Genomic DNA, 21846 nt, shown 5'->3' with positions numbered 1-21846 from the left:
GGGAAGGATGTGCGTAAGAGAAACTTTGAAATCACTGGTGGATTTATATAATTGATGCAATCACATTGAAGAACAATTTGACAATTTTCAAAAAGATGAAGATGTTGATAACTCTATGACTAAGTAATTCTCTCCTTGAGAGAAGCTCTCATATATGTGCACAAATATTCAGTGCAGCATTGTTGGTAATAAAGAAGAGTTGGAAACAAAAGAACATCAATAGGATAACAGATAAATGAATTGAGATGTATTCATACAATTGAATATATTCACCTTTGAAAATGAATTATCAAAAGTTAACTTTCATAAACCTAATACGAAGCAATAAAGCAAGTTGCAGAAGCATACATAGTGATAGGTATGATTATTTTATTTAAATGATTCCATTTATTTAAGTTTTAAAAATATGAGAAAACAAAATTACAAATAGTTTAGGAATAGGTACATATCTAATAAAAGTATAAAGACATGTGGTAATGAGAAACATGAAATTCCTGGTATTGTTTACCCCAAAATATAGTGAAAAGGATGGGATCATGGACAGGTATCCAGAAGTGCTTATTTTAATACCTTATTTCTTAAGTTATTTGGTGGCTACATGAGTATTTATTTAATAGTTTCCTCTCTTTTTTAAAAGATCAGGTTTTAAAAAAATAAATGGATGAGGAAAGGGTTAACAAAAAGAAAGCAGAACTTTATTAGCATTATAAAAATCAGATGGGATCTGAAAGCACAAAACAGAATTAGTTGAAGTTAAAAATTCAAAACAGAATATAGAAAGACATTATGTGCTGATGAAAGGCACAGTTTAAGGAGATAATGGTCATAATCCTGAAAGCATCAAATATGGCAGTCAAACGTGTAAAGTGCACAACCCATTAGAGATGCTATAAGAACTTGATAAAATACAATTATAGTATAGACAAAATTTTTCCTTCAAAATGGGGCCAATTGAATAGATAATATATAAAGATATAGAGAAATTGAATATATATTCATAAAACTTAATGGATATATGTTCAATCTTACGTCCTTCGAGAATATAATTTATGACTATAGGACAGTGACTAAAAATAAGTAAATAAATAAATAAATAATTCATGTCTGTGGCCATAAAATAAACAATGTAGCCAAAGTAGAGACTTTACTGGCCACCATTTTCTGACCATAATATAATAAAATTAGAAATCAAAAAAAGAAGCTGAGCAAGAAAATCTCAACTACTTAGAAATTAAGAAACATTCCCAAATATCCCTTAGTGAAGAAAAGGAAAATCAGAAATTACCTATGAAAATCAGAAATTATCTATGCAGGCATATAGCAAAAACTTACTCAGAAGTAAATACATACATTATTGAAGAATAAAGATTAAAATTAGAGGCATGTGTACTCATATTACAAAATTAATTAAAGAACAGCAAAGTAAGGTAAGAAGTACAAATTAATAAAGATGAAGGCTAGCATCAAGAAAGTAGAAAATAAAACAAAAACTGTTGAAAGGATCACTAACTTCAAAGGTGATTTTCTTGAAGGAACCAATAAAATGTATAAAACTTTTTCATACCTCATTGAGATAAAATGGAGAGATTTGGAATGAAGAAGGTCTTTAGAATTATAGGATAGGTGATTATAATTATAAGAAAATATGTTACTTTATGGCACTATACAAGAGGTTCACTTCTAGTTCTTGGTAATAACATTATTTTGCTCCAAATAATTTTAAATACTTATTTTTTGAGTTCTCCTTACATATTCATACTACTTCATCAAATAAAAGGTGGGAAGAGTAATATCAAGTCATTAATGAACAAGGTAAAAGTATAGGAACACAGAACATATCCTGTTTTGCTTCACTAGTAATTGTTATCTGATATTTCAGAAGAACCATCCTATGATCCCTTAATTCATAGCTGTGTTTTGATACAGTTTCCCTGTAAACACTGATAGGTGCATGTATTACTAAGTTCCTATAGCTTATTCATTCTTAGCCTCAAAGTAAAAGGCTGAGGAAATGTAGATTAAAACCTCAGATAATCTTATAATTCTCCTGATAGACTGAAGGAGATTGAAAAGTATAATAGTATCCACTAGTTGAATAACTAATGATTCTTAACTATAGAATAATGTGTAAGAGAGTAGCCTAAAATGTTCTTACTTTCAATTTATTAGAAAGGAAATTGAAATTGTAAATATATTTCCTGAAAACTGTGAAAAAATTTTAATAACTGCAGTAAATCAACAGCTATTGCATGTACCTTAGTGGAAAAACTCAATTATATAAATGTAGAATCATAATAAGTCAATTAATAAAGAATGCAGTTTTGGTAAAAATTCCAAGGTTTATTTAAAAATTTTCAAAAACTTTTGTAAAGCTAACTGAGATGAACAAATGAGTAAAAATGTCAATGAAAGATTAAAAAATAAGAATAATGAGTGTGTATTGTGATGTCTAATAGACTTTATACAAAGGAGTGAGCTAAAAAAAGAAGTAAATAGAAACCTTAGGAACACATGCTAATGTATGTATGCTTAGCTATTAGGAACATTATTAAAATGTGAGTTATATAATAATCAGCAATGGAAAATTGTTTAATTTCTGAATTGGAGTGAGAGAAGGAGAGAAGAGTCTTAGTCCAAACCATGTCTTCCCTCTCCCTCTTCACCCTTCATCCCAAAAAGCAAGACAAAAAAAATATCAGAGAATAAACATTTGCAATTGTGAACTTCCAGGTCAAGTTGATAAAGAGAGATGAAAGAATTTCCTTTATCCGAACCTAATGAAATAAATATTAAATAGTAAAATAGAGACCTTTCCCTCTAAAATAGAAAAAAATAGATGCAACCAAATAAAGAAAGCATCTCGTAAAGCAACGCTCTCAAAATACTGACAGCTAAAGAAACAACCAGAAGATTCTGGAGTGACTTCATGTATGTCATTAACCCCGTCCTGTTCTAGATTTCTCCCACATTGGAATGACAAGAACTTATTCAGTATCTCTATTTTCTTTCTCTTCTGACTTTGGGTAGGTAGATATAATTGCTGGGAGAGGATGGAGAATCAAGAACTAAGGCTGGCATTCTGTGATGGAAGTGAAAGTTCTAGGTCTTGTTGTATCAAATTGGGGGATCAATCCAAAGCCTGAGACAATTTCTCTATGAGAATGAGATATATTCCCTTAAGTAGACTGAACTATAGTAGAGAATATTTTTAAAAATTGTTTCTGAAGATAGAACAGTACTTACTGGTCATCTAATAAAGTGTGTACATAGCCTCAACTGTCCTCTTTCTGTCCCAATTAAAGCCTTTAGGCCTCAGAAAAAAATGGATAGAACATGAAATGCTCAGCCCTGAAAATGGATCTCAGATGACAAAGTAGGCAAATTTCAATGTGAGTAAAGAGAGGTGAGCAGGTACCAAAATTTTATGAGAACGAAGAATAAATATAACAAAATACATAAACATAGGCAAGATGAAAAACGATGGCAAAGAAATCACGCTAATGTGATACTGCCAAAGGAGAGAGAAAAGAATTGAGTAAAGGACAGAAGAATTTAGTCCAGAAGAATACATATATTGAGGAAAAGAAGGTAATTTTCTATAATGTTTTGAGTTATACAATTAATTGCAAGAATGTAAATTCAATAAGCTCTGAAGACAAGATAAAGAACAGAATGAGATGAAAAGGAACTTGAAGATTTAAGGAAACAAATTGATGACCCAAATTATGTAATGATTTTAGGAAATGTAATTAATATAGAGAAAATGAGATACAGAGGACAAAGTATCTTACCTAAAAAAAACTGGTGTCTCTAGACAGGAAAACCAAACAAATGAAACAGAAAGTGCTTCCATGAAACAAAGAAAGAGCTAATCTGTGTCTAGAAAAAGCACACGATGTTCTTTCTAGGACAGTTTGACATGGAATGATCAATACTGAGACATACATTACGTAAATTGAAGTTTAGTGATAAAAAGAATTCCTAAAATAATCTAGGCAAAAAAGAAAGTTACCTTCAACTGGTTAAACATTTGGCTAGCCTCAGACTTCTCCACAGTTAAATTCAATGTGAAAAGAAATAAAGCAATGCCTGCAAGTTCTGAGAGAAGATGTGACCCGAGAATGTTATACTCTGCCAGATTGTTAAGTATATAGGCATCCAATCAAAATTAGGAAGACAGATTTCTTGATCTCCTCTTGAATGGCATCCATTCCACTGAGAGAAAAGTCAAAAGAAAGAAACCAGAAATGGTGAAAACAAGGTCAAGGGACTGAATTCATTTAAAATAGATCAAGACCTAATAACTAATACATAACAACAGTGTTAAGATGAACATAATCTAAGTGTTTGAAACCTTGATGATATTAAGATAGCAATGTAGATCACAAATGTTGAGAGGTGATGTGAAGTATGAGTGTGCTAATTATCTGCCTTTAATGTAAAGGAATGAATTGATACTTTCCAAAACTGAAATGTTTACTTAGAATATATATTGCTTCAGTCTTTTATTCATAATTTCTTTTTTAAATTTCATAGAGACTTTTTCAAAAAGAAATAATATCTCTTGGGGTGAAGAAAGTCACCTGAATCTCATAAGACTTTTTGTTTTTGTTTCATGTCCATTTCTTTCCTTTCTGTTAAATGAGTAAAATTATATATGATACTTTTTATTTAAAATAGCATTTAGTATAATCTCATTTGTGTGAGTTTCTCCTATCCTTCCTTCCTCATTTTCTTTCCCTTGCCTTCCCCTTTCTCTCCTTCTCTTCTTTTCCATGAAAATATTTTTAATATTTATTATTGTTTATTACGTTACTTCTGAGTGGTAGAATTTTAAAACTTTCTACTTTGTATTTTCCTGCCCTCCTTGCATTTCTATGCAAGGAGTATCATTTAACAAAAACAAATTAAATAATTGTTAAATGGGTATCATTTAACAAAGCAAATTAAATAATTGTTATTAAAAGTGAGTTAGAATAAAAATTATTTAAATTGTTATAGGAGAAAGAATAAGGAATATTAGCCAATCACTAGATGGAGATGATCTTTCCAACATTAACCCCAAGTGAAGAAATGACAAGGTTAAAGATTGATAGATTTTATTCAAGAAAATTAAAAACCTACTCTGTGTCTCAAAAACCCCCGAAATTCAAAAAGTGGAAAATATTTGTCAATTACTTGATAAAGGGATAATTTTCTTAATATTATTAGAGTTCTTATAGTCAGTAAGAAAAATATGACCACACAGAGAATAAATGGTCAGAGGATGGTATCAGGCAGTTCTCGGTGAATACAAATGGTCAAAGACTTAGGAAAATTTATCAGCATTTCTTGCGAATGAAAATAAGGTCTCATTTTTGCATATCAAATTGACTATTTTTATGATTATTATAATACATAGGATTGGTGAAAACTGCTGGTAAAATGCATTTATACCTTAAAGGTGGAGGTATGAGTGTACATATTTTTGGAGGTCATAAACTGCAAAATCTCATAAAATGAAATTAAATATAAAAACTTTTAACCCCATAATTTCAGTTACAAGAATTTATTCTAAGGAAATAATCGTGGATATGCCCAAAGATTTATCGAAAAGGATAAAGTTTTTTAATCATAAAAAAATTGGAAATAACATAAATGGCCAATAGTAGTGAATGAATAAATTATGCTACATTCTTATTATCATTTAATGACAGTGAAAATTCAAAATACAATATATTGTTGATTTACAGGAAACAAGATACAAATTACCTATATAGAATTATTTCCATTATATTGATAGCATCTATATCTATCATATGTATTTACACACGTTGTAATTAATCTGGAAGAACATAAGTGATATGATTATCTCTGGGTTATGAAATTATTGGTTTTCTTTTTTCTTTTTCTTATTTCAACATATTCTCTGAATTTGTTAAAAGAAGCATTTCTTTGACCATCTTCCCAAAAAGACTTGTCTGTTTTGTGAAGAAGGAAATTGGGGTGTGTTTTCAATGGAATGTTTAGTAAACTAATAAATGTGTAATTTGTATGAGATTAAAAGGTTACTCTTTTTAAAAAATAGATTGCACTCTTAATCCAAGTGGGCAGAAATCCTGTAAAATTCGAAAGGTAAAGCAGACAAGCACTAAAGCCTGAAATCAATTTAGGTCTTAAAGTTAAGCAGCTTCAAGATATTAGTTTCCCCAATGTATGCCCTATGAACTGAACTGAATGCATAGAGCTGGGTCTTTCATTAGAGGTCCTGTGGGAAACAAAATGCTGTGATGTACAGGGTCAGCACACCCACTCTGCCTGAGATGGTGGATGACATTTTTGGCTATCTCTTGACTGCTATGCAGCAAAATTTATTGGTAAGCGTTGTTTTAAGTCAAACTGCAGGAGAAAGCTGACTCATCTCTTCCCTGGTATATGCACAATATTCTTCAAGCCCCCTGCAAAAGCTAGAATTAAGCTGCTCTATAAACATTTATATTGGAGGAGATATTCAGGAGGGCATGCATTTCTTTAGTAGCTGAAATTGTAGTGGCACAGTTGAGAGATTACTCTAAATTCCAGAGAGCCTAATATAGATAACTTTTACTAGCTCCGTGTATCAGAGAGAGATATCAAGGGATATGCGTTGGCATTTGTTCTTTCCTGATTGGGACAAATGAAAGCTTCAGTCTTCCTTTCTTTGGGTGCGGTTTGAGTTGGAAGAGACTAAAGCCTTCTCCTCCATAATGCCATCATATCCATTAGTTGTGTGTTCTTTTTTTTTTTTTTTTAATGACCATTTGACCTTTTCCAATTTTATTTAAGAGTCTTGCAAACACAGGCACAAGACAAATGCCTTAGCTTCCTCTTGGGTTTAGGTAATTTTGCTGTTTCCCTCCCTGGACTGAGGAGGATTGGGTGAGGGAAAACAGTTGTCCTGTGTCTTTTGTTGTGCAGTGTGTTGGAGGCTGATGTTAGAAGAGAGGATTTCCAGGTGAGTGGTACCCAGATAAATGGTTCATTATTTGATTTCTGTATTAATTAAGGTAACAATAGCTGCTATAACAGACCAACAATAAAATTTTAGTTACTTATCAAACTAGTAGTTTCTTGCTTATTCACTTAAAATCCAATAGGTGTTTCTCAGTAGGCAATTTTCTTGCAAGCTGTGATTTAGAGACCCATGCTACTTCTTCCACCTTGTGCTTCCCCGTCTTCATGGTTGGACTCCTGTGTTGCTGCCTTGGGGAAAGAGCATGGAAGATGTGCATGGGTGTTTTTCCTATGGGCCAGACCTGAAAATGGTCCACAACTTTTGTGCTCACATTGCGTTGGCTAGAACTCAGCTAAATGGCCACACCTAGCTGTAAGAGAGGCTGCAATTATAGTATAGCTGTGGGCTCAGGAAGACAGGAACAAGAGTTTGGTGATTACCTGGTCAGCTTATGTCATAGTTGCCAAATCCAAACAGGGTAAATCAATAGAAAATCCAATCCAAACAATAGAAAATCAAGGTAAGAAATGAAATACTAAGAGTTGGGAGCCAAGAAGATCCAGACATTGAATTCTGTGACATGAATGAGAGGCATGTAGTAATTCCCTGAAATAGAGCTAAGTGTTTCAGGAGGCCTTTAACAGAGTCTTCTATCCTAATTATGGATTTGGTCGGGGAACAGTTAAATGAGCCACAAATACAAGCAATAATGAGTCCCCTTTACTTCTGTTGAATTATTTTGCTGTGTAATCCCGATATCAAGCTAGAGTATTCACTTTTAACCATAATTTTAAATTCTTGATAGTGAAATTTTTCATAGACTATTTTATAGACGGTGAATTTGGACAGAAAAGATTTAAAAATTCTATAGTCTCTTAAATAGTTATTAGAAATTTGAAAATAATAGCTGTCAACATTTATACAATATTTTATAATTGGTATATTTCACATCTTAGTTTGCACAGATATTTTATTTGAGAAGTGTTTAAATAGTAGTGTTGGTACTTTAGAAGATAGCTGTGCTATAAATTGTTTCTTTTTGTAGATGAAAGTTAGTAAAAATAATTACTTATATGATACTGTATCTGCTTATAGATTGTACTTTCTTATCCCAAAGTCATGTGATTAGAAAATCCAATGTGTTTCATAGTATTTTGCTTTTTTTCCCCCTTTTCCTCCAGGAGAAAAGTTGAAATTATGCATACCCATAGTCTTTTCACTCTTCTTGGAGAAAGGCTGATGTTACATACAAACACTGTGACTGTCACCACATACAACACACTTTATGAGGTAAAAATTAAAAAATATGTGATGACAATTTTAAATGTATGCAGTGGAATCCCTCTGTGTGATTGAGATAGTAGTGGTCATTTAATCTAAAAAGCCAATAATCATTAAAAAAAAAAAACACATACTTATATTTTAAAATTTTATTTTAAAACATATCCGTGTACATTTATTTGCCAGTCTTTTTATGTTCAGGGGCTTTTCTGTGAGTATGGATTGGCTGATTGGTTTTGCACAGAGTTTTTCTCACATAAACTACACCCATTACGTATTATATATGAGTTCTCTCCCTCTCCCTTCCTCTGTCTCTCTTTCTGTCTTTAATATGTAGCAACTACCAACATTAACCTAGAGTTGACATTTGGATAAAATATAGGTAAGAATTATTTGTAAAAATGATATCTGGAAAAGCTTTAGGTCTCATCATTTCAATTCAGAAATCCCTTTCTCATCGTTTCTAACAGATGGCCATACAGCTTGGATTCAGTATTTTCTGTGAAATGTATGCACTACCTCCCAAAGTAGCTGTTTTTGCTTTTAAATACCAGTAAAATTTTAGTGGTATTCCCTTATGTTGACCTTAATTCTACTTTCCTGCAACTGATCTTCAGTGGTCCTACTTCTTTTCTCTAGTGCAAGGATTAGCAAACTACTGATACCCGTTTTTGTATGGCCACGAGCTAAGGATAGTTTTTATATTTTCAATGGTTGAAAATAATTAAAAGAAAAATAATGTATGATGTGTAAAAATTATATGAAATTCAAATTTCAGTGTCCAGAAATAGTTTTGTTGGAACACAGCCACACTCATTCCTTTACATACTGCCTATGGCTGCTTTTGTGATATAGCAGCAGAGTCAAGTAGTGGCAACAGAAAATGTTTGTCATGCTCTCATCACTTTGCACTGCTGTTCAGTGCGCACTGCAGATCACAGCAGTGCAATAACTCGACAGTGTTTCACATACCACACATATTGCCGAACCTAACATTTTTTTTAATACCAGTGCGTATTCATCTTGTCAAAACAAGAAGAGAATAGTGGATTTCACATCTCACATTTTAACATACAGCAGAGTGTGGATTATTTTTTTATAGATTTAGATAGCAAAGCATTGTGTCTGTTATACAAGAACACTATAGTTGTGCTAAAATAATATATATTGGCATTACTAGATTAAACACTCATAATAATACTCATAACTCAGAAAAACAATGGTTAGAGAATATAAAACAGAATATCTCATCACTGCAGATTTCTTCACAAAAATTAAAAAATGAAGTGAGAGACATTGAGGAGAGCAGATGCTGAGATTCTGAATGGAATTGTATTACAATTTGAAATCAATATGGGACAAATTCAAACTCCTCTAACACAACATTTTTTTCATCTAAGCCGCAGGCGAGATATAGCTCAATTCTAGTTTTTGCATGGTCTGCAAGCAGAGGATAGTTTTTATGTTTTTAAATGATGGAAGAAAAAAAAGAATAATATTTTGTGACATACGAAATTTTATGAAATTCAAATTTCAGTGTCTGTAAACAAAGTTTTATTGAAACATAGCCATACTTATTAATTTAAGTATAGTCTATGAGTGACTTTATATTCCAGTGACGGAGTGGAGTGGTTGTGAGAGAGAGACCATATGACCCACAAATCCTAAAATAATATTTACTATTTATCCTTTGTGTAAAAACTTTGTTACCAAGTTAAAATTCTCTCTCTACTATGGCACAGAGAGATGTACATGCCCTCTTGTTTTTATTAAAAATTACATTTTAATCTGATATCAGAATTAATATATATTCATTATTGATTTGGAAAATATAGAAAAGCACCAAAATAAGATTTACCCCTAGTGTCTTCATTAATACTTAAGTTAAAAGTATATATAAAATCTTTTCTCAACTCACAAGTGCACACAGACACACATAAACACACACACCTCTTATGAAATATCATCTTACACATAGTTTTGTGTCCTGCTTTTTCCACATAGTAATATACTTTTTAAAATTAGTTTTGTAATATTTTTATTATAAAGTGTTCATCTTAGTTGGAAAGGCCAAACTTTTCTGGTAAAGAGCCAGATAATAAATATTTTAGGCTTTGTGGGTATCTTAATCCATTGGGGGTACTGTAATAGAATACCATAGACTGGGTGGCTTATAAACAGAAATTTATATCTCACAGTTCTGGAGGCTGGAGAGTTGAAGATCATGGCATTGACAGATTTGGTACCTGGTGGGAACTTGCTTTGTGATTCATAAACCGTCTTTTTCCTGTGTTCTCACATGACAGAAAGGGCAAGGGAGCTCTCTGGGGTGTCTTTTATAAGGGCACTAGTCCCGTTCATGAGGGCTCTGCAGCCCTAATCATTTCCCAAAGGCCCCATCTCTCAATACCATCACATTAGGGTATCAAAATATGAATTTTGGAGGGGACACAAACATTTAGTCTATAGCAGCAGGCCATACGGTATCTGTTGCTACTACTCAACTCTGCAGTTGTAACTCAGAAGCAGCCATAGGCCATATGAACCAAATGGGTGTGGCTACCCAATAAAACTATTTACACAAACAGATGGTAGGCTGGATTTGGCTTACAGGGCGCAATTTTTTAACCTGCAGTCTGTAACATTACTTTTAGCTGTAACCTTTCATCTTTTTTTTTTTGTTTTATATTATTAGTAAATTTAAGAGTTGCTGCCCTTTAGATAAATGAAGAAAACTCTTTTGGCTACGTTTTTTTTTTTTTTTTTCATTTCTAAGCTTAATATTCCAACTTTGTGTCAGTCATTCCTCAAACTACATGATTTGTAAACTCTATCCTCCAGAGCACTGCTTTTTTGAATTATAGTAGTTTTTTAGTGTTGCTTCAATATTTTGCCTACAGAACTGGATAAGCACTAGTAGAAAGACGTACCCTATGCAGAGCATCTTGATTCTGATATTATATTTCCCTATAAGAGTAACTACCTTTTTTGGGTACTTCTGTGGCAGTTACCTTGGTAAGTACACTACATATATTATCCCAGATCCTTAATAACATCTCTATGAAACTGGTATTTTTATTGCCTTTTGAAACAGGCAAACTGAGGTTAACACAGGTTAAATTAACACAGGTTAAATAATTTGCTCTATGTCATACCACTAATAAATGGTCATGAAGTAGGCAGATTCCGTAGTATATGTGTATAAGGCAAAAAATGTCAGACTCTTCCTTCAGTTCGCAGCATTCAAGTCCTCCTATGAATGAAAACCTTTGCTACAATATCAGATTAGGATTCTGAATGCCAGTGTCTAATATTGATTAGCTTGTGTTTGTTTCTTGGTTTTCTTACCCACTAATTAGTCTGGTCAATGATGCCCATGTAGGTTTTTTAATCATTTTCTTGCCTACATGAATTTCTGACCCTCTGCTTGTTTTGACCTGTTGGTGTCAATAGAGTAGAAAGTCTTTGTAGTCAAGGAAACCTTAATATAAGTATAGCATAACAATATAATATGTTGAATTTGAAAAATCATTGTGTGCTCCTAACCTTAAAGTAAGATGTCCTCTGTATGTATACACACATATGTATTTCTATTAGTCTGCCTGAAAAATGGCATAGCAGCATTTTTACCTACCATCTCTCTTCATAGGCACTCTCTTAGTATGTAGATCTTGGTCTCTGATTCCATGTCTTAGATGGAGAAAGTCAGGATAAATTTGGATCTTCTGATGTTGGATGTTGGATGTTGCAGAAGTTCTGAAATGATGAGGGAACTAAGTTACAGGGTTTCTATCTGACCAATTTCCCAATAATATATGCATTTAAAGTAGAATAATAATCAAGGTTAATTGGAATGAAGGGCTCTGAGTTAATTATGATACTCTAAAAAGAAAATTTAATATAAGTGTACAAAAAGTCAAAAGAGAAAGATGGTAATGATATGATTGGTTAGAAATGTGGATCCCACAAAAAAGTAGAAAGGATCTTCAACATAAGCTTTAATACTACTAACAAACCGAATTGTAGTACCAGACTGACAGGATGTTGGATGACTAATCCTGGATTACCAAAGTTTAAAGATTACATCATTTTTGAGAGTGGCATCTGGTTGCAAAAAATTAAAACTCATATGATAGGTTTGAACTTGAGTTCTCATTGATATAGTAAGTGATTTCTAACTAAAAAGAGAAAACTCAGCCTCAAAACCTGCAGCTTGGGTTTGATTCACCTTGTGAACATCACCTGCCTGTACCACTTGCAAGAATCGTTTGCTTAATAATCTATGGTTTGAAGGCTCCTTTTATCTTCCTTTTCTTGTTTGGTTTGGAGAAACTACCTTTACTCCAAGCAATGCATCAAAATAAATATGACTACAACTGTAGGAAGATATAAAATCAAGTACAGAAATAATAGAGAACAGTGTCAAACCTATGGTGTTGATAATGATATTTTAGAATACATGGTTTTTGCAAAGTGTGTGGAAGTCCAGTTAGGACAAGGGCTATGTCACTGGGATCATTAAAATTCTAAATCTGATAAGATGCCTATAATAGAATAAATAATAAATATTAAAGGACAAAGTAAGTTAGACTTTCGCAGGATATGTCAGACAACATTGTGTAAGTTATGAAGAGGTAGAAATCTATCTTAATTATTCTGAAAACTAAAAACTTATTAAGAAAAAGTCCCTGTCTTTTCGTTTTCTGAGTTGAATTTGTTCTTGTAGCTTATATACTAGAGGTGAGTTGGCTTTAATGGACTCCTCTTTGAAATGACTCAACGCTATTTTTTTATACAAATATTTTTTGAGAATTGCAAATTAGCAAAATTTGAATCTGACATTTCATTTACTTTATTTTTGTTTTGTTACTCCATCTCTAAATTATGGATGGTTATATTTTCTTTTCTTAATGATTTGTGGTACTCTCTAATACACTTAAGAATTATTTGTTAGATTTTAGAATGTGTCTTCTAAAGACAAAACAAATGGATTTTTCTGTTTAATGTATTTGTAGATCTTATCAACACTGTCTGATTAATTACTTTATTAAATATTGTTATATTTCATTTTATAGGTTTGGGTTTACTATGTCTCTTTACTATTCCTATAATTCAGTTAAACACTTAGTATAGACAGACGCAGCCAGATGTGGGATCTTGTCATCTGAAGAGCTCAGTTTCTTATAGAAATAATAAACTGATTTTTTTTTAAATTATTTTTTTAGTTACTTTATCTTTTTCTATAAGGTTATAACAGTTTCTGAGCACAAATTTTTTCAAGGTGGTAGTCAACTTTAAAACTTTTAAGTACCTCATAATAAAACCCTTTTCTCAAAATTATAGAGTGTCAGAGGTGCACAGTATGTTAAATATCATCTTATTCAAACATTCTTTTACAGATAAAGAAACTGAGTCAAAAAAGTAATATAGCTTGACCAAACTGTAAAGATATAAAAATTCTCTGACTCTCAGATACCTACAGTGGCAGTGAGATGTAACAGTGGGGTCAATAGTTTGCCATTTTAAGAAGTGAACTAGGACTCCTACTGTCTCGAAAGTTGAGTCTACTAATTCAAAATGATTTATACGTGATGAGATCAGGGAGTAAGTAGGTCAGAGAAGAAGCTCCAGTAGCTCCTCCTTAAGCCTAAAGTCTTTTTGTGACCCATGAATTGAGAGATAATTCCATTTCTAAAATAAAATTTAAATGTATAATGCTGGGCTCAGATCTATGTCTATAAATAGCATATTTATCAAGTTATCTCCAAATTCATTGTTGTTTCCCAGCCCTGTCCAATATGATAGCCACTAGTCACATATGGCTATTGAACACTTAAAATGTGGCTAGTGCTATGTGTTAAATACACATGGGATTTTTTTGTCTATATCTGGCTCTGAAACCGTTGTACTATTTTGTTTTGATGGATGCAGGGGTTCCTATGCATATCTCTAACCAAGTCCAGTCAAACCTTCATGGCCCATCTTGAGTCCTATCTTTTCATTAAAATGTTTATATCTACATTCATCTCACCTTATTTATATCTCATTATTTTCATCCCCCCTTTTAAAACTCACATAGGTTCTTTAATGGCAATCTACCATGTTTTATTACTTAACAAGGGCATAGATTTATGCCTGTCTCCAGAATATTAAGTAATTGATTCTAGAAATATAGTTCCATCTAGTAACTGTGTTTCTCATTCCAAACGTGTAGTGGAGTATGGGCACAAAACTGATTCTTAATAAATACGTGCAGAATCGAGTTGCTAAATATATTTTTGTAATTTAAAAAGACTCTTGTATTTGGATATGTTGTAGTGTCAAAGCACTTTCACATGTAGGTCCTTATTTGATCTTCCTAGGAGCTTTATTAGATAGGCAAGGCAATTATTACCCTCATTGTTAGATGATCAGATAGAGACTTAAAAAGGACAACAATACAAACCTGGAGAGTCTTTGAGATGAATTTTGTTTTCTGTGCAATGAGATTTCTTCTTTTTGAGGCAAAAGTTTTGACTATTCCCTAACATGGAAGAGTATGGCCCAGTCTTTTCCAAGCTTGTCTGCAGTTAGTTTGAATCTCTTCACTTGTAACCAGAATGCTTGGTTGGGGTCTTGTCCACTGGGCTGTAGGTCCACACCAGGGCGTTTTGGGCGGAGGGGTGTGAAAACTCCTTGAACAACCGCTGGTTGTTTTTTGGTATATAGTTTTTGCAGAAATTTTTATCCCATAGTTAGCTCCATCTGACTTGGAGTACATTGTCTGGAGTGCATTGTCTGTTCAGAAAATTCTGAGTCACTGTTTAGTCTTAACAACAAAGTGTTTGGTTTTAACAAAAGCATGGGAGTGAAGAGAAGAGGGGTACTAATGCCCTATATTTATCATTTTGTAGGTTAGTTTTTATTTCAAGTCAATACCTTTTGATATACATTCCTAATATACCTAAGTAAATTTCCTGTCTTTTTCTTCTTTTTTTAAAAAAAAAAATCTGAGCAGAAAGGTAAGAAAATGCCACTGCTGGCGGTCATGGTCTTTTTCTAATCACAAGGGACCATCCCTGTCTGTTGATTAATTTACTTTCTCCATCCCCAACTTTTATAGTATAGCTCTGTACAACTAGGTGCTCAACTAATCAACTAATGTTTATAGTTTCCCCACAGTTTTTGTACCTTACTTTAGGTTGAACTGTTTTAAAAGGTTCATTCAGAACTTAGCTCGTTAAGCTAAACAGTAAATTAAATCACTAATATATTAAGTCTAGTCTAATTAGATTTTTTGTATGTGCAAGAATAGAGTTAAACTAAACTAGGCTAAAGCCTAAAATACAGTGAACAGTCACATATCCATTATTTGTATATAATTCAGTTATCCATTCATAAATTTAACAAATATTGAGTACTAGTAGTATACTCAGGCACTGTACTAATCGCTAGGAATGTAACAGTGAAAGGATGTATAAGAATCCTGCACTCATAGAGATTGTGTTTTAGTGGAAAAATTAGTGCATGTTTTAGAATTCTCTTTCCCTTATTTGGTCAACTTTTGTCGTTTTTTGTTACTTGAAAGAAGTTTTTAAAAAAGTCATTAGTAAATGACAATGAACTACATTTTTTATAAAGGTTTTTTCCTTATCACATTTTATTTTGAAGTTGGAACCCAGGCTCAGACATTGTTTTCTTATTTATTTTCTGTTTTTTTTAATTAATGATGACATAAAAAGTCAATTGTTTACAATTCACAACATAAGTATATTAAGAATGTACAGCAAAAAGGTATTTCAAACAGAAGAAATTCTTGGGTTTCCTAATTAATCTTTCCTTCTGCAGATATTGGTCCTGGTTTTGTCTTTATCCATAATAAACAAAATTTGAAAACTACAGAGTTAAAAGAGTTTAAAGTATGTGGAATTCACTAGAAGACTCTTTAGAAGAGATGTTTCTTTTGATTTGAACAGAATTGACATTTTTTGAAGATTTTTTGTATATCTGTATTTTACAGTTATGATTTATTTTCTAAATGAAATTCAAATTCTTCATCTTTCAGATCTTGACAGAGCAAGTATGTACTCAGGTTGTACACAAACCACATCCAGAGCCAGATTCTACAGTGAAAATTCAGAATCCAAGTGAGCAAACATCAATTCTTTATTGTAATGTGGTAGTAACATGGTAACATGTGGGACTAAATCAAAACTTTTCCTAACCACCTAAGTCACTATGGTGTTTGCATAGTTCATGACACTTATAACTTATCTCCTGTAGTGTTAATAACATTTAGTTGAAAATCAGTAAATACTTTTTGAGTGGAAGTTATGGTGCAGTTATAAATGTTTACTATATCTTTTTGTTTGTTTATAGTGATTCTTAAGGTGGTGGCAACTTTGTTAAAAAACTCTACACCAAGTGCAGAACTGATGGAAGTTCGTCGTCTATTTTTATCTGACATGATAAAACTTTTCAGTAACAGCCGTGAAAATAGAAGGTAAGCGATTTGAATACTATAACAAAACTTTATGCCATAATTAATCTTATTTTCTCTCCTTTATTTTCAATCTCTTTTGAAGAAAAAATTTTCAGATCTTTCCCTTATTGCTAAATACTTTTAATCTTTAGAAAAGGCGTTTTATGGGTCTTTGATATAATCTGCATTCGTTATACTTCTATTTATTTTTACTTAATTATATAGATATTATATTTTACTTGTATATATGAATATACATATCCACAAACCCTTATTTAAAATGCACTGTTCCTGGGCCGGCCCCGTGGCTTAGCGGTTAAGTGCGCGCACTCCACTACTGGCGACCTGGGTTCGGATCCCGGGCGCGCTCGGACACACCGCTTCTCCGGCCATGCTGAGGCCACGTCCCACATACAGCAACTAGAAGGATGTGCAACTATGACATATAACTATCTACTGGAGCTTTGGGGGGAAAAAAATGGAGGAGGATTGGCAATAGATGTTAGCTCAGAGCTGGTCTTCCTCAGCAAAAAGAGGAGGATTAGCATGGATGTTAACTCAGGGCTGATCTTCCTCACAAAAATAAATAAATAAATAAATAAAATGCACTGTTCCTTTTGGTGATACCTGTCTATCACCAACAGTACTTTAAATTGCAGTTGTGTTGGATTTTCTCATATTCGTCTATGCTTTACCCAAGTTTGTCTGATAACTAATTGTGGTCATGCATTTTTAAGCTGGTTAGTTAGGACATGGGGTACAGTCTGAGGCCACGGTTGCTGCCTGAGTCTTCAATTTAACAAATATTGATTGGTGTGTATAAAACATTGTGCTGCACAGGTTGTCTTAATATACAGTCTTAGTACAATTTAGTGGGAATGATAATAATAAAGCAGTGACTAATTTGTAATGTGTTGAGTGCATTGTCAGTGCTACATGTGATGAAGGAGTAGAGAAACAATAACGAAATCTGACTGGGAGAGTTAGGAAAGCAATTTTTAAATGATAATTTGGATTTTTCCTGTTAGAAAAATGGGGGAAAAGTCATTGCAGGTGTAGAATATAGAATATGCAGAATGACTGTGCACCTTGCTTTCCCTAGGTCAGATCATATTTTCACTATTTACCAAATTCAAAATAGTAAATTCTAATATAATGTAGGTATTTTTAATGAGTTTTTTTCCCCACTAGATGCTTACTGCAGTGTTCAGTGTGGCAGGATTGGATGTTTTCTCTTGGCTATATCAATCCTAAAAATTCTGAGGAACAGAAGATTACTGAGATGGTCTACAATATCTTCCGGATTCTTTTGTATCATGCAATAAAATATGAATGGGGAGGCTGGAGAGTCTGGGTGGATACACTCTCAATAGCCCATTCCAAGGTAACAAGGGATTTAGCATTTCTATCATCAGGATTTCAGCAGTGGATTAAATGGCTGTAAACACTCATCTGGTGCCATCTTGTGGGCATCTTACATTATGGCCGATTCCTTTATCTCCGTTTTCTTTCTTTTCTGTTATTTATTCTCTGTCTGTTCATACACTGTTACAGTTTGCAGTATTTTGTAGATAATTTAATTGAAACTCCAAGTTTATAAATTAGGAATTTTAGACCCCAAAGGTGACTCCACATGTGTTTTGTAGCAGATCTTAGAACTTGAGTCTGAGCCAATTGCTCTCTTAACTAAAACATAGCTACTGGTTCTTATAAGACTATTTCATGAAATAGACTCTGAAATATACTTTTTAAGACTTTTAAAAAGTAGTCGGAAATTGTTTTACTTCCAAGTGAATCATAAATACATTTAAAGTGTTTAAATTTAGTGGTATTTTAATTGCATTATCTTTATTTTTAATCCCAGGAATCTTTATGTCTATATTTTAAATATTATTTGATCTTTGATAAAAGGAAGTAGTGAATTAATATTTACGGTTATGTACACATCAGATTCTGGAAAATCAGAGTTAAGATTTCTCATCATGTAGTGTCATAGAAAAAGTATGGGTGTCAGAAGTTTGGCTTTTAGTCTAGTCTATGCCACAATTTAGTTTTGTGGCTTTAGGAAATCCATTTAATCCTTTTGGGCAGGTGTTAGAAAAACGTTTTTAAAGATACAGACAGTAAATATTTTAGGCTCATTGGCTACACAGCCTCTGAAGCAACTGTTCAACTCTGCCATGTAGTGTGAAAATAGCCATGGACAATATGTAAAGAATGAACGTTGCTGTGTTTTAATAAAACTTTATTTACTAAAACAGGTGATAAGGAGGTTTGGCCCATGGCCAACCCCTGCTTTTGGGACTTGATATCCTCTTCTGTAAAATGAAAGGGTTTTTGTATCAAGATAATGTCCAAAGGAAGGTCCCACTCAACCTAAAATTCTGTCATCCTATCATTTAAGTAGAAATTAATACCATATGTGCCTGTAAGGAAAGATTTTGAACTTTGTTTTTATTTAATTTTAGAAGAGCTTTTATTTCTCTTAAAAACTTACATTTTATAATATATTGGTACTTCGCTTTTATCATTGCATTAACAAATTTGAAAATAGTATTTTATTAAAATTATTAATTAAATTTATTAAAAGACATTGCATTTTTTATGCAAGAAATATATTCCTCATTATTGCTAAACAAGCTTATGTAAAGTAACAAATTAAAGTAGCCTATATAAAGATAAAATTGTGAGGTTTTAACAGTTTATAAATGTATATATTTATACATATGTGTGATTTTTTTAACCTCAGTTTTCGAAATAGGCAAACATATGGATGGTGAAAAGTGATAGAGTAAAACTTTGGATATTGTATATTATTAGCCAAGTCTCTGTTTTAGCTCAAATAACTCAAATATGTAGGAGTTCAACTGGCATATTTAGTTAAAGTAACATTGAAATACTTAACCTAAAAGAAAAGATCACTTTATTTAAAACTTTAATATTGCTAGTTTACCTGTGTGTCTTAGGACAAGTCACATGATATGTTGTATGTAGCATTTTTGATGACTATTTCCAATTACTTGATGAAACTAAGCACTTGTCTTAGGATTAATATGTGCTATGTTTGAAATCTTAAAATTCTTGGCCCCATTTTTGCTATTACTACCATAATTTTCTTTGTATCTTTTTTTTCTTCTTGATATATATAAAATGCCTTAATATTTTCTTTACCTGTTCCTAAGGTCACTTATGAAGCACATAAGGAATACCTAGCCAAAATGTATGAAGAATATCAGAGACAAGAGGAGGAAAACATTAAAAAGGGAAAGAAAGGGAATGTGAGCACCATCTCTGGTCTTTCATCACAGGCAACAGGAGCAAAAGGTGGAATGGAAATTCGAGAGATAGAAGATCTTTCACAAAGCCAGAGCCCAGAAAGTGAGACAGATTACCCTGTCAGCACAGATACCAGAGACTTGCTCATGTCAACAAAAGTGCCAGATGATATTCTTGGAAATTCAGATAGACCAGGAAGTGGAGTACATGTGGAAGTGCATGATCTTTTAGTTGATATAAAAGCAGAGAAAGTGGAAGCAACAGAAGTAAAGCTTGATGATATGGATTTATCACCAGAGACTTTAGTAGGTGGAGAGAATGGTTCCCTTGTGGAGGTTGAATCTTTGTTGGATAATGTTTATAGTGCTGCTGTTGAGAAACTCCAGAATAATGTACATGGAAGTGTTGGTATCATTAAAAAAAATGAAGAAAAGGATAACGGTCCATTGATAACATTAGCAGATGAGAAAGATGAACTTCCCAATAGTAGTACATCATTTCTCTTTGATAAAATACCCAAACAGGAGGAGAAACTCCTTCCTGAACTTTCTAGTAATCACATTATTCCAAATATTCAGGACACACAAGTACATCTTGGTGTTAGTGATGATCTTGGATTGCTTGCTCACATGACTGGTAGTGTAGACTTAACTTGTACATCAAGTATAATAGAAGAAAAAGAGTTCAAAATCCATACAACTTCAGATGGAATGAGCAGTATTTCTGAAAGAGAATTAGCATCATCATCGAAAGGGTTAGAGTATGCTGAAATGACTGCTACAACTCTGGAAACTGAGTCTTCTGGTAGCAAAATTGTACCAAATATTGACGCAGGAAGTATAATTTCAGATACTGAGAGATCTGACGATGGCAAAGAACTAGGAAAGGAAATCCGAAAAATCCAGACCACTACTACAACACAAGTAAGTTATCCTGCAGGAGTTCTAAAAATGCATTGCATATTGACGTGTTAGCACCAAAGTAGAGTAATTTCTTACCAATGACACCACATCTATATTTAATTATGGTATAATAGTAATTTATGGAATTGGGTAGAGTGGTACTATATATGGAAGAAATTTAAACTATCTGAATTATATTTCCAGCTCTGCCACATTCTGTCTATGTAACTTTGCTCAGCTTCTCTGGGCCTGAATTTCCTTACATAGTACAAGAGGTTGTACTACATTAAAATAGGACCTTTAATAAGGGCTCTACGATTCTAACATTTTATGATTCTTTGACTACAGTTACACATTTGGTACTCAAGAACTTCCTTCTGGATACTTGATTAATTTTAACCTTTTAAGCTTCAGGCCCACCCCTGTTCTGCGGATTATAGAAAAGAGGACTTGGAGCCCAGATTTAACTGATAAATGAAATGAAGGGGAAGGGAACAGGGAACTGTTATTTATCAGGTGCCTACTATGTTCCAGGTACTGTGCTATATGTTTTCAGATTTAATCCTCACAACAACCCTGTGAGGTAGGTGATATGGCTGAGAAACTTTGGAATTATTAGCAATGGCAATTTTCTTTACAACCACATGGACAGGAATTCGTTATGAGAATATGAAAGGCTGTTAGGCCTGGTAGTGAGGAAGTGTCAGTGCTGCGGTTTGGGCCTCCCCTGAATAAGGCTAGACACAGGTGATGTTTTCTGATGTGGATTTCAGCTGTTGAGCTTTGAGTTTTAAGACTACTCTCTTCTTTTCTAGGCTAAATAATACCTTATTAAGACTTGAAGAAAACTTTTACCCTTAATGATTTGTTTTTCTGTTGTTCTCATTCTCCTTTTAGTATCATCGAAGAGAAATTTAACATATTTCTGTTAGGGTTATATTGTAAAGAGTAAA

At 32.9% G+C, this 21846-nt stretch overlaps 1 protein-coding gene across 4 annotated transcripts in view; it reads left to right on the top strand.

Moving 5' to 3' along the window:
* NBEA (neurobeachin) overlaps window positions 1–21846 on the top strand; it is a 690698-nt gene that overhangs the window by 194447 nt on the left and 474405 nt on the right. For all 4 annotated transcript variants that reach the window (XM_087436200.1, XM_014791275.2, XM_087436202.1 and 1 more), the window contains 5 exons: window positions 8155–8263; window positions 16299–16380; window positions 16613–16736; window positions 17907–18099; window positions 19898–20914. In XM_087436200.1, coding sequence (XP_087292326.1) covers window positions 8155–8263; window positions 16299–16380; window positions 16613–16736; window positions 17907–18099; window positions 19898–20914 — 1525 coding nt within the window. The remainder of the gene's footprint in view (window positions 1–8154; window positions 8264–16298; window positions 16381–16612; window positions 16737–17906; window positions 18100–19897; window positions 20915–21846) is intronic.

This window comes from Ceratotherium simum, chromosome 10 (genome assembly GCF_057802395.1).
Source record: "Ceratotherium simum simum isolate JZ-2026a chromosome 10, ASM5780239v1, whole genome shotgun sequence".
NCBI classification, from domain to species: Eukaryota; Metazoa; Chordata; class Mammalia; order Perissodactyla; family Rhinocerotidae; genus Ceratotherium; species Ceratotherium simum.
This window is presented reverse-complemented; position numbering and strand designations above follow the sequence as displayed.